General features: G+C 42.0%; 1 protein-coding gene across 2 annotated transcripts; it reads right to left on the bottom strand.

Moving 5' to 3' along the window:
• Positions 1-796: 796 nt before the first annotated feature.
• Positions 797-14070, bottom strand: XRCC6 (X-ray repair cross complementing 6). Of its 2 annotated transcripts, none has more exons than XM_056341691.1 (12): positions 13869-14068; positions 13653-13762; positions 12972-13110; positions 10819-11073; positions 9769-9952; positions 8274-8460; positions 6877-7045; positions 5598-5759; positions 4552-4681; positions 3720-3820; positions 2100-2213; positions 797-1288 (listed from the first exon to the last, which is right to left on the bottom strand). In XM_056341691.1, the coding sequence occupies exons 1-12, from the start codon at positions 13948-13950 to the stop codon at positions 1092-1094; spliced, it is 1830 nt and encodes a 609-aa protein (XP_056197666.1). In that variant the 5' UTR covers positions 13951-14068; the 3' UTR covers positions 797-1091. The 2 variants fall into 2 exon arrangements, 1 of the variants encoding a protein (XP_056197666.1); XR_008822290.1 differs by having other exon boundaries at positions 1256-1288; positions 3707-3820; positions 13869-14070.
• Between the last annotated feature and the right edge of the window lie 98 nt (positions 14071-14168).

Genomic DNA, 14168 nt, shown 5'->3' on the forward strand with positions numbered 1-14168 from the left:
AGTCATCTTGCACTGCAAGACAGGTGGAGCATGCCAGGGGTGGAAGCTTAAAAATGAAAACATAGCTCCAGATTCAACCTCCATAAGTATGATTAAAAAGATAAAAATACTGACCACAACTTGAGCACAGATTTAAGGACAGAAGCCTGCACAGTAACTCATATTTGCTACAGAGGTGGAAAAGCTCTATCCCATCTCAAATTTAATTGGGTAAAATGCTTGCAGCCTTCCAGGAAACTTCCTCCCGCCCCTGTTTTTTAAACCAGCTTCTGCTAATACCATTTAAAAATGGAAGACCTGGCTGTGCAACTTTGTGAAGAGGTTGCTTCCCAGTAATGATTTTCTCTTTTATGATCTGATGGTAATCTTTATAAAGCTAATGGTGGCGAAGAACCCAATTTTATTACAAGTACTTATACTGACTGGTTGTTTTGGAGAGTAGGAGAGTGATACACCACGCTTATACCAGGGGTCCTCAAACTACAGCCCACAGGCCGGACACAGCCCCCCAGGGTCCTCAATCAAGCCCCCGGTATCTACAGAACCCCCCTGCCACCCCCCCGCCGCCGGGGGTTGCGGGGGGAAACCAAGCAGCTGCAGATGACTGCCTGCCACTTAATCCACATGCCAGCCCGTTTAAAAAGTTTGAGGACCCCTGCTTATACCCTCTGTTAGCACACAGACTTGACTTGCTGCTTGAATTCACATGGTGCCATTGGCACAGATCATTCTGTTTTCTTACTTACATTGAATTGAATTTTGCTGTCTTTGTGATGCAAAGATCATATAGACAGTGTTACAAAGCAAGAAGTCCAAAATAACTTTTATTAAGAAACCAGGAAGACACAATGTGTTCACTTGCAGTGGGTGACCTGAGTTAGCAGGGAATTTAATTCTGCCTTTGGCTCCTGCGAACAGAATCCAACTTTGCAGAGATGTTTCACAATTAAGAGGAAAAAGGTTCTCCACTGCTACATTCAGCAACATTTAATCACCTTTCCCTCCATAGCAAGATTAAACAGACACAGCCTCCACCTAAGACAACCAAAACTTTAAGCAGATAGAAGTCAACCAGGGCCTTCTGCTCCTGCTTAGTGCTCATTAAAGTATTCAGTTAATGTATCCATGAGCTCCTGCTTCTTCCCATCACCCTTCAGCCCATAAAGCCTGCATGCATCCTTCAGAACAGGTACAGTGAGCTTGCCTAGAGTGCCCTTCTGCACGTGACTCCGCAGCTCATCTTTTGAGACTTCTACCTTGGGCCTCTTCTCAGTCTGACTATCAGAAGCTAGAAAGATAAATTTTAGATCACCAAGATTTTAAAAAGTTTCTTAATAGAAAGACATCAACGTTTCTCATACGTAACACAGTTAATGGCCATTACCACATGCTACTTTTAACAGCTACTTCCACATTCACAGACCTATTATCCATATTTTGCTTTAAGAAGCAGGTGTCACTCACTAAGTCAGTCACATAGTGTTTCATTGATAGGAGTGATCTCAAACTCAAGTATGAAACTTAAGTGTTCTGATGAAAAGATAACCCCCAAATGAAACTTTTAAAGGATTCTCACTGAGACAGCAGAATGCAATGATTCCACAGGGAGCTCAGCTAACTGACACTCCCACTTTATGCAGTTTCATAGACTCCCAAACCACCCATGTACTTGAACATTACTTGGACATGTAGCCCTAAAGACACCCATCTTGGACTTGCTAAACAGCCCATGCATAAAAGTCTGTCCCCTCACCAACACAAACTGAAAGCATGAATGATTTTACTACTCTGTCATAAAAAGCAAGATATTAAAAAAAAAAAAAAAAAAAAAGTACTTTGCAATCATTTACCCACATTGCTTCTTATACTTCACTATGCAGTTTCTCGTTCCAGCTGTTCTCCAACTGGATACCATAGTATTCTCTACTCCCCAAGAATCACCACTGGATATAAATTATATCTCCACAATTAATTGTGGAGATGAGCAAAGAGAGTTGTTGCACAAGTGGCTTCCATAAACTATGAGACAAACTGAAAACACAGAAGCTTCTAAACTGAATATGGACACCACATTGTGTGTCTGCACCACTATTACTGACCTTGTTTTCGTTTTGCAGCCTTCCCATCAGGATTGTAGTCAGGGGGATAAACCAGCTGCTTGAACTCCTCTACCAGGTTGCCCAGCCTGTGGTTCATCTCTTCAGCTTTTGGCACTGGCAAAAGAAAAAGATTTGACCTCTCAAAAACAGAGTGTTCACAGGACAGTCTGAACAAGGCCATCACCAGATACAATTGCGCTTCTGTAATAACTAACGTGCAAGCATCTTGCAAATATGCAAATTGCAAAGACCTATGTTATGATATTCACAAATGAAAAATTTACAGCTCTTGGTAATATCAACAGTTTGTGTTGTACATATGTAATGGACTTGCATATACCCCCGAAGAGGAAATACATATGTGCAGAACAAAACTGACACAGTGGAAGTGATGTAGAATGTCTGCTACGTGACTGCACTGTTAGCCAGGTCTAATCTCAGACATCTAAAATACAACATTACTACCTAAGGTTGTGAGTAGCTTGTGGCAGAACAACTTGTTTCTGTCATGAGTTTGTATGATATCTAGCACAGAGACCTATATTATTTGTTAGGTTATCACTTCAGAAGAGACAAATAGTTACTCTAACAAAATTCCTGCACTACAACATAATTTTAATAAAAGGAACTTCCCCTTCCGGAGCAGGTTTCTGTCCTTTGACAAGATATTCTTACCTAGAAACTCTCACAGCTGTTAAAGGAAAAATTCACACAGACGTGGGTACCACTGGGCTTGCAACTCAGATTGGGCCACCCCCTCAGTGAGTGGCAGAGAACAACGGGATACAGCACAGCTTATATACACTTATCAAATCATTAGTCAATGTCCAAAGTTTTTAGAAGTTTCCTTTAGTCTTCTCAGTTCTGCGAATCCACCACTTGAACCTGTCCCAGTTGATTCCTCTATTCAGTTCTAGCCTCTGCCTCAGTTCCAAGGTTCTCCTCTGATCATGATCTTCTTTCTGCCTGCTTTAACTCACACAATCCTTCAAGCACACTTAGTCTTTGAAAAGCAATTCCTATTCACATATACTGATTTTTCTAAAAAAGCACCTGCATTTCTGAGAGCACCTGTGTATACAAATTGATGATCTATTGTTTCTCTATTCTCCCACTGATTAACTTGACTAAGTTTTAAATCAGCCTTGCATTAGAGCTATACAAGGGATGAAGCCTGGTTCTGCCATTTAGCAGCTTCAGCACTTTAAATTTCTTAATTCAAAATACACTTCCTTTAACAACAGCCACAAGATGGCATCATTGCCTCCTAGCAGGATAATTCCCCAAGTAATTCTGCCTATTTCTCAGACTGAAATATTAATTAGACTCTTAAAGAGAGGAATTTCAGAGAAAACATTTGTCACCATAGAAAAAAGATGATTCAATTTTAATTTTGGAGGGTAAAGTGAACAATTTTTCCTCTATTTAAAAAGTGACAGCATTAGAAAGTAAGGTTTCAGTATTTCAGAATGGATGCACCCAGTATTCTACATCTTGGAACTGCACACAACTGAAATACTTTTTAAAAGACATTTGGGTTTGTAGTAGCATATCTCTGACTTAGAACAAAGTCAAGAGCCCTCTACCCCACCTCCCTTCGCACCCACCAATAATTCTCACTTGTAAGATCTTCGGCTTGTTCTGGTTCCATCATATCCAGTGCCAAAGCCTCCAGATTCCTGAAGTGCTGCTGCAAAACTGGGTTCTCAAAGCTGTCAGTCCTGTCAAGAAACCCCCAAAATGTCAATGCCAAGACAACACATGACACACAACATCTACCACCAACTTATTTCAAAGTAAAACTTCCCTCTTCCCCACAAAACAACCCATCTTAGCAGAACTGCTTTTCTTCTTTTCAGTTTCCCTGCTGAATCACTATCCTGTCATGGATCAACTGCATTAGGAAGCTGTGTGAGAGTTAATTGAGACAGTGGCATTCTACTTTAATAATAACGAAGTTTTTTGTACCCCCAATCTGTGTAAACTGTACATGCATTTACTTTATCCATGCATAATTATTTCACAATTCTTATGCTACTTTCCATATACCTAGGAAAAAAACCTCCCATAAAAACCAATAACATTTATCCAGGCTATAATGAAAAAGGCCTAACTATTCCCTCTAAAAGTGTCTAATTTAAACAATCCAGGTCTGATCTGCAATAGATTGGCAGAACCACAATAAAATGTGATACCACTGCAACAAATGACAACAGCCCAGAGAACAAGAGCAATTCCACAAAGAACTCCAGAACGTGCTACATAAAGCATGTGGTTCCTGGGTATCCAGAATGATTAATAACAAAGATTGGACAAAGCTACTGCAAAGGGAAGCAATTTGTATCAAAATACATCAAAATCTCACCCTGTGGACACCACAGCTGAACAACATGTACAATAGAGGAAGCAACAGCATTGTGCTTTCTTCCCCCTGCGTGCTATTTATCTCTACCTGTATTTGAATCGTAGCTTTTGAATTATTTCTTTCATTTTGTCCACTTGCTCTCGACTGGCTGGCACCTTTTCTGTAAAATCAACATTCCGTTTGTCATCTGCATATGGTAGGAAAATTATGTGGAAACCTACACAGAAGAGAGGGAGCAGGAGAAGTTATACAGAACCATGGCCTCGAAACAGTAATTCATGGGAAAGACCAAGATGCTCATTATCTAGATCTGATGACTCCAGCTATTTTGTTGTAAACAGCAGCTGTCCATAATACTTCCTAGCACCTACAGCATGACATTCAGTCCCAATCTCAATGTATATAACCAACATCACTAATGGCGTTTTGAAAGAGATTAGAATCAAATGCATAGCTAAGAGCTGGATACTTGTAACTCACTTTTTACGCAAGAGTTAAACTTGTCTAAATTTCCCATATCTCACTGGATATGAGCTTGAAAAAGGCTCGTTTGAAATTAAGTTAATGCCCACATGTTATTTCTGAAATGCTTTAGTTCATACACAAGCAGCGTTATTTCCCTACTTCACATTCTCCCAGAAGAGGATTTTCCAGTTAAAGAGGTGAGAAAATGCAAAAGAGCAAGAGTCTGCCTTTGCTGCCTAATCATTCCCCATGAAGCTAATAAGGTGTGAGGCTCGGAGCGTGAGTTTTTTTTATTTAATATCATAAAATGTATCCAAGGATACAATAAAATGCAGGGAAAAACATGCTTTCTAGTCAGCAAACAGGAAAAAAAATGGCTTTTAACGTTTAGGTCAGTTACTTGAATCTTCTAAAAAGACACAGGAAGCAGAGAAAATACTGTAGCCATGTTATACCTGAGCAAGCACTGATGCAACTGGGATTTAAAAAAAGAAATTCAACACCAGATGCTTACAATGACAAAACTGAAGAAAAAGGATGTTGAAAAGCACTCTCCTCAGTTTTGAGGGGAGCAGCACTAACAATATTTCCATGCAATACAAGGCACTATTATGTTGTCAGCAGACTACATCCAATCATGCAAGGAAAGGCAGCATCTCTTCCCATACCTGGAGGGGCTAACTGCACTTTCTGCTCATCCACCTCTTCCTCCTGAGGAACCAGGGCCACAAAGCGAGGAGGAGTGTTTCGGCGGACAGTGTATCTGCACAGTACCATCACCTCTCTCTCCAAGCATTTCATCAATAAGGCATTAAATAGTGTTGTACTGCCTGCAAAGTAAAAACTGCATTGGTAAGATTAACAGTTTTGCTCCTTTGTTCAGGAATGTAACCCTAGATATTACCGTTTCAAAACCTGTGAGTTCTTTGAAATGCTTGCAATAAATATCGCAGAAGTAAAAAGCAACTTTTGGAAGCAGGAGCCCCTTGAAAATGACAGTATTAGTGTCTCTCCTGACCAGAGCAGTGAGTTCTGGTGAAAGAAATGAAATCACTAGCATCAAGGAAATATGGTTGAAAATTGGTAAAAGATATCTACAAAGCCTCTTTCTGGTCTGGTGGGACTTTATAGCAGCAGCACATCATAGGACCTTTTTGCAGAAGTAACACTAAAAATTCAGTCTGCAGTATTCCTCTAGAGGCACACATTTGCTTTGTATTCTATGGTGGTCAGGAAAAGACTGAGATATAGGTAAGGTGTTTGACTCAGGAAACTGCAAAGCTGGATAAGCTAGTGTAAAAATTCTTCTTTAGACAGACACTGCAAAGCATCCGGTCATAACTCAGCTCTTTATCCACCAGTAGACTGAGGTGCTAGAGCTTCTTCTCTACTATTGCAGCTTTGGATGGATTAATACTGTATTTCTATGGAAGCAGACTTACATATACACATAAAAAGTCCTAGGCATCCTCTCCTTTACAAGTCCATAAAGTGCTGTTAATTCAACCATGCTTCTCGAGTATTATGTTTCCACTCCTAGCTGGTATGGACTTAAAAATAGCAATTACCTTCACTGGTTTGGGGTTTGTTGTTTTGTTGTTGGTTTTTTGTTTTTTAACCACCTTCACCTTTTTGTCAGGTACCAGGATCCTTCACTTCCATGAATGACAAAATCAAATTATTCTGGGACTACACCTGCATAGTTTGATTAGCTGCTACTCATGATGGAAGCAACATGAATCCCAATCTGCTCTTCTGTTACTGAAGAAAACAAGAACTAACTGCAGCTGAGAGGGGCAAAAAGAGTTAATTCTACACTTTTTAACATTAGCAAGTTTTTAAGTTGGTCAAAGATTCTACACCCAGTGATCTTCACTCAAACACACTATGGATCAGCTGGTTACCCTAATGCAAGGTGGTGAATCTTCTCTTGCCACCTTTACTTACCACTGACTAGGGACTCATCAGGATAGATGAACTGGGAGGGCTTGATATGGTGGTGCTGTTTTAGCATTGAAAGTGGTTTGAAGCCAATCAGAAATAAGCCCGGAGAATCAAACCGTTTTAATTCTTCTGTTTCCTCTTTCTCCAGCACAATCTGGCGGTTTCCATATGTCTAAACCAGGGAAGAGCAGATAGTAGGGCTGCCAGCATAAAAAATTGCAGTGGGGGTGGGGGGGTGCAAGGAGGAAGAGTATGCAATTGCTGTCTTCCACTAGAGGGTTATAGACATGAGAGAAAACTCTCATCATTAGGGCACACTGACTGCAAGTCACAGTCTGTGACCATTATCACAAGGGAAAGTCTACCTGGACATTAGCCAAATGCACTTTCTTAAGACACTGGTTAAGCCCTGGCACAGAGAGTCTGCCACATCTCATCCTTGGAGTTCTTCAGAGCTGTCCCAAACAAACTCTGAGCAACCTGATTTGGTTTTGTGAGTCTTGGTCTGGGCTGGGTAGGACCAGACATTTTCAGAGGTCCTGTTTGATTCTAAACTTGCCTCAGCAGATGCACATCAGCTACCTGCTCCCGGCAGAAACAGTGACTGAGAAACAACGCTTTTGAAGCATCACTCATACATCAGAAAACCAAAAACATACTGTAATCCAGATGCTGAAGTGAGACATCAGGGCTTAATGCTCAGCTTTGTCTTCATCTCCTGTACTTTATTTCAAGAAACTAATGTCCAGTATAAATAAACTTAATATTTAATCTTACAACAATTTTAAGAACTTTTAGCATGGTAGGACAAGCAAAGTGTGCTTCTGACAATATACCCAGCAACCACATATCCTGCTTTGAAGTAAGGCTGTGCCTGAACAGAACATGATTTTCAAACTACATCAGCCAAACTATCCAGCAGGAAGGCAAAGCAAAGAACAAAATAACAAAAGACAAAGGTAATGTGCTTTTTTTTTTTTTTGATTTGGAAAAGAGCTCCAACTCCCCTCACCCCATGATTCACAGTTGCATACTTAATAAAACAGACTAAATCTGTTCCTAATGAATCAAAAGGTAACACCAGCAGCAATAGCACAAGACCACATAAGGTCAGGCTCTAACAACCTGGTTCTGCCTTACAGTAAGAAGTGACCTGTGGTCCTGAGTGCACTTCCACCAGTGGATATGCTTTCCCTTGACAGTCATGCCAGAGAAACAACCCACTCTCACTCTGCATAGTTTATAAAGTGACCAGGCTATCCCCAGGGGCATACAGATGTAAGTATTTCTGCATCTGATCTTGAAAGTGAAGTACAAACAAAAGCAGCAGGAGAATCAGCATCTTCCCTCACCCCCAGTCACAGAAACAGGAAAAAGCAAGCACACAATCAATACATTACCTGAGCCCTTTTTGTGTCACTAGGCAGGAGCAAGCTGCCTGTTTTTCTGTTAAACATCCTTGTTTTTGTTTTAACTGGTTCATTAGTTTCCCGATAAAGCTTCACCGGATATGGCTTATAAGCTTTCTGAACAAGGTTGTAAACACCAACAGAAAGCGACAGATCTTTGTTCAGATACAGGTTTAACCTGCGTAAAAAAGCAGATACAGACTTGAGACTTCCAAAAGATCACTGTTGCAAAAGAAAGCCATCTCCTCAAATAACTTATTTTCTCTGACCTCCTCCTATTCTCCTCCCCCAAAATCACATGTATCTCTGGAAACATACTATTACTTGATTCATAATCTCACTTGTACAAAAACATTATTGGAATACTGACATTTCTGGTCATAAAAATTATTTGAACACAAATAATTTACCATATTTCTTCCACTTTTTTTTCACTCTGATGGGCAACTATGCTCAAGCAGAGCACAGGACAACTTTACTTTTGGGCACCCCACTTGTGCTTAATGCATTGTGACCTCTGAATTCACACAGCTGTTCACACAGAAGACAAAAATTCCCAAAAGAACTCCATCAAGCCAAACAATATCACAATTTAAGAAAAAAAAAATCAGAAGTTAGAGAAAAATTCAGAAGCAAAGGTTTAAAATTGGAAGTTATCTCCCAGTTCTGAGAGCAAGAGAGTGAATGTTACTTCCTTTCCTCTAAAAGCTATCACTTGTACGAGACTCCTTCTCCTTAACTATTACAAAACTTGAGGAACATTCGCATAAGCGAAAAATAAAGCTGTGAGCAGGAGCAAGAATACCAGTGACAGCAGATTAGGCTGGGATTTTTTTTAACCTATATTAAAAAAACACTAGGCTGTGAAGTTCATTCCTTACTGTGTTTCCACATCATTCTACTATGAACTCACTCATCAAAAAAACCCCCAACTGTTACGGAGTACATAGAAAGTATTTTTGGAACTATGTGCTTTGTCAAGATCCCTTTAATCTCTCTGTAAGTATCTCTAATGTTTCAGTAGGAGATCAGAAATATCAAGGCTGTGTGACAAGTGCCTAGACAGACAGGTCACATAGCTATTTAATAATAGGCCAAAATACCTACCAGTCATGTTGGAGATAAAATTTTTCTAAGTTAACACTAGTAAGAAGAGCCTCATTTCAATCAGATCTCACTATAAACTATTTTACATGTTTATGCCATTTTTTGAAAAATGATCATTTCTGGCCAAGCTCGGCACAGGAGACATCATGCAGGGGAAGAAAGGAGGCCCTGCTTCACTCTCCACTCTTCTCATCCACCAAGGACAAATATCCTTGGAAGCTATGGAAGAAACACTGATCTTGGACTAAGGAATTAAGACAGGATTGTAAGCACTGATGTCTTTGTAGACCAATCATTCCAGAAAAGGGAGGTGAGATGCAGTCTAAAAATAACATCAGGTGCCTCCACTGAATGAAATACAGTAACTATAGGCACAAACCTGACTAAAGTTCGTTTCCTTGTCTCCTTTGCTCGTACTTTCTTCATGAGATGTTCTAGTTTCGCTGACTCCTCAGGCTGGATTCCAAGGTCCTCATCATCTGCTATGTTTATGATATCCCTGTAGAACAAAGAGATATCAAACCCTCCAGGCTTCTTCAAGTGCATCAAGTCCAGGATGATACCTAGCAACAAAGTAAGAGATAGGAGGAGGATCACAGAAACTGCTTTTTTCTTACATCAAAACGTTTCTCAGCACTTTCAGATTTCTCTATCTAAGCAAAGAATTTAAGCAGGAAAACACTGCAAACTCTCATCTGCACCAGATGTGAAATTTCCTAGGGAAAGAGGCAAAAGACTTTCTTCAACTTCAATTGAAACAACGTAGCATAGAAAATGTTTCTTCCCTAATTAAGAATCTGGACAACCTTGTGTATGAAACTGCTCTGACAAGCTCCTGTGAAACAAAATCTTATCTCAGGCACAGAGGGAAGTAATCAGTTCAGAAATTCCCCTTTCCCAGTTACAAGGGCTAATGGATTAGGGAAACCTCACAGCTTCTAGAACCAGCACATTTGCTGAACTCCAAGAACTCCAAGTGGTTCTCTCAGATATGTAGTTGAAGTAATGGAGCGTTTGCTCCCCAGTCTCTGAGCTCAGGTTGCTGTTCTGCAGCTAATTCAAAATGGAGCCATTAAAGTAATTTTCCTTTTGTGTTAACTTAGTGTTATTATTCCCTTCCTGGAAAATGGTGGAACAATGAAATAAAGTACAGTTTGTTTTTCATGGTACTCTCAAATCCTGATTTACACTATTAGAGTAGAAAAAGAGATCCTAGAAAATAACTGTTAGTCGCTGGATACCAGATTGGGTAACAGATTTTTCAAATTTAGATTAGATACCAAATTTCTAATTTAGAAAACTTTAGAAAGATTCCCCACTCCCGATGTTTTTACATTTTTTTTGTATCACAAATTTACAATGCAGTTAACATCTGCTGCAAGGATACATCACTTTTATTCTGCCTGAAATTAAAGGGGAAAATAATGACCTGTGTCTCTCAGATCACCAGCTCTGGTCCTGGCCAGCTTGGCTTTAGCACTATCATTGGCATGAGGGTCATCTTCATTGGTGAAGAGCATGATCCTTTTGTGGCTCAGTCTGACTTGGACATCACTGAAGAGATTAGAGCAGGCCCAGAGTGCTTCACCCAGTGAATAGTCGGCATTGTGGCCAAAGGTCTCATGGAAAAGTGTTTGTCCTTCGTCTCCCCTGTATTGGTCCAGCTCCAGAACACGCTTTGCACCTAAGGGGGATAACAGCATTCATATACATTGGAAATACAGAAGTAGTACCTTCTTCTAAATATGCACCCAAGGACCCCTTGCAGTTGACATCCAAGTAATGTCCCCCTAGCACCTCTGTGACAATGCCCTTCCAACACATGGCTGAGCAAATTGTTCAGCATAGCCTAACACTTGCAATATTGCAAACCGGTTACCACTTGAAAGCACCTGCTAGGGCCAAGAGAACACAAAGTGCCCTACCACCAATGTGGGGCTCTTCCATCTGGGGGAGGGAAACATGCAGAGATTAAAGTATCACAAACCCTCTACACAGAAAGGACAAGTGCTCAGCAGGAAAGGCAGCAACGGCACCCACTGCAGAAGGTGCCACCAGAGAAAGGAGAGGAGCCTGAAATACATGCTGTATCTCCATGGCACACTGGGAAATTGGAGAATCCCTCCTGCTCCCTTGCCCCTCATGTCAGAGAGAATCAACCTATAGGTCAGACACAGCCCACAGATCACTACATGGAGCACAGCAACATTTAGGGCAGGCGTCAACAGCCTGTTTAAAGCCCAGTGGATTACTCCAGCCCAACTGTGACTGTTTTTCCCACCTGTCTAACAGCAGCTTCTGTTTCCTCCCATAATTACGAAGGAAGACAAGCTTTCATTTTTCAGCTACTGCATTCTGCATAGCTTCTTCCTTTATCCTTCATTCAAATTCTATAGCACTTTTGAAATCTCACCTGAAAATGTCTTTCCCTCCCATTTAGTATTTTATTTTCATGTCCTCAGCTGTCATTTAATTAATAGCATGAATGTTTATCATTACATACTACATAGTAACTAACTATAGTATTTCTTACTTCTCCAGAGCACACTGCTCTCCAGGGGCAGCAAATAAGACAGTTACCTTCCTATTTAACAACAACTACCTTTCATCTGCACTGTCTTTATCAGCATGGCCAAGTTGCCACCTCTAACACAGGGTAACAGGCAAGCAGGGAAGGAAGAGGAAAAAGGATGACTGAGAAGCTTAAGGTACAGACTGCCAGAAAACAGGTAAGAACCTAAGGCAGTCTTGTCAGGTCCCTGTCATAATTAATTCTGAAACTAGGACAAGGCAGTTCTTTCAGGAGAACCCCATGTGTTATTAAATCTGCACCTCCTAGTTAAGAAAATGAAATAAAACCTCCTCAGAGATAAAGGCTGTTATTAAAAGCTACAGACAAAATCCTTCCCAAGACTCTCCACTGACAGAACTTGCCACCATTAGGCGTGCACTCTTAGCACTCCATCTACACCTTTTCCAATTCAACAACTGGCACTCATTATCAAGCAGATGCTAGGTAATTCTAAGAAATTCCAAGAAAATGGAAGGGCTAAATTCAAGAATTGCGAAACTTATTACGAAAATAAGAGACAGAACACCCCAAACAGGCTAACATATTGGACAACCTGTTCTAGCTGACCCCGTTAGAGCAGGAGGGTTGGACAAGATGACCTCCAGAAATCCCACTCAATCTCTGCCATTCTGTGATATTCTCCATCAGCTGGAATCCATGGTACCTTAGCATGTACACGCACTTTTCAGAAGTGCGGCAGACACATGATGGGCTTTCAAGAGTTCTGTTGAGATCCTCTTAGGTTTAGCAGACAGCAAGTGAACCACCATGATGATACAGAAGACATAGAAAAGTGACCTGAACCAACTATAACAGAAAAAGCTACACCCCAACTAAGTTTCTAAGCTTTCAGTAAACTTCTGAACCTACCCTTGCCCTCGCATCTCAGTAACAGGAATTTTATCTGGCAGTTTTCTGTTTTCAGACAGGCCAGTTACTGAAAATGCTACTAGACAGACTTCCTTACTCCATCTTTCTACATAACCTTCATACCGCTCTACTGTCTTTACCTGGATTGTCCAGCTCCTGAAGAACATAGATGTGCTTGAAATCTGCAGAGTTCTTGTTCTTTTCTGTACCATAGAACACAACACTTAACAAGTCCCTGTCACTACTAATAATCTTGCTGGTATACACATTCCGGATGCACTGAAAAAAAAATGCACACAGGTCAAAACATGAAGAAATCAGTTGCAGTAAAGGTGCAAAAGTTTTGTCTTTAGCAATCAGCAATTTATACAACTACACGCCAGCAAACAGACGAACCATAACGAATGCTTTAAGATAAATTTCACCAGAAGAAACAATTTGCAATCTTGTCTTTCGAGAGATTCTTTTCAGTACACTGCCTTAGACATTTTTCAGCAGTATTCCATTCCTACAAGCAAGACCAACGAAATGAACATTTCTTATACCACCATGAACGCAGACCGATCGCTCATTCTGTAAACGTTTCCCTCACCACACTCTGGACTTGGCCCACCAGGCAAGATCTTTCCAAACCCGCAGCCATTCGGCAATCCCAGTTGCTCGAGTTTCCCAGTGACCTGACACCAACAGATCAGGCAGAGCAGCCCGGCAGCCACACCCCCGGCGGAGCCACGGATCCCCGAGGGCCTGCAAAGCCCCCCGAGGGCCTGCAAACCCCCCGAGGGCCTGCAAAGCCCCCCGAAGCTCCCTCAGCGCCTCACCTGGATGGTCATGTCGAAGGGAGTCACGCCGTCCCCATCAGGCTCAAACATGGCCTCGGAGCCATCCACTAAAAAAATGAGGCTGTCCCGGCCTGAGAACCTGCAGTCCCCTACGGAACGGGGGGAAACCGTTACAGCAGCGGCCTGCTCCGCCCGCTGGCCCCGGGGAGAAGCGGGCCCCGGGCTGCCCTCGGTGAAGGGGGGCTGGACCCTTACCGACCGCCTCAGCCCTCTCCTCCTCCTCCTGCTCCTCCTCCTCCGGCCCCTCGCTCCGGTAGTAGGACACCCACTCCGACATGGCTCTCAACGCGGCGCCAGGCGCAACGGCCGCGGAAGTGCCGGCGGGGAGGGGGGGGAAGGGCGGCGCGTGCTCGCCCCGGCCGCGCGAGCCGGCCCCGCCCGCTCCCACCTGCGCTCAACCAACCCCGTCGGCCGCGCGCCGCTGCCTGCGCTCACTAGAAGACCCGCCTCCCAAGGTAACTCTGACCAATGGAGACAAGAAGGTCGCCGCGCGTG

The sequence above is a fragment of the Falco biarmicus genome, chromosome 5 (genome assembly GCF_023638135.1).
Source record: "Falco biarmicus isolate bFalBia1 chromosome 5, bFalBia1.pri, whole genome shotgun sequence".
Lineage (NCBI taxonomy): Eukaryota > Metazoa > Chordata > Aves > Falconiformes > Falconidae > Falco > Falco biarmicus.

Coding starts and splice junctions, on each gene's coding strand:
- XRCC6 (XM_056341691.1), bottom strand. CDS start 13,950: ATGTCGGAGTGGGTGTCCTACTACCGGAGCGAGGGGCCGGAGGAGGAG. Junction 13,111..13,652: donor CCTTCGACATGACCATCCAG/GTGAGGCGCTGA, acceptor TTTTTTTTTCAG/TGCATCCGGAATGTGTATAC. Junction 5,760..6,876: donor TGATGAGTCCCTAGTCAGTG/GTAAGTAAAGGT, acceptor TTTACTTTGCAG/GCAGTACAACACTATTTAAT.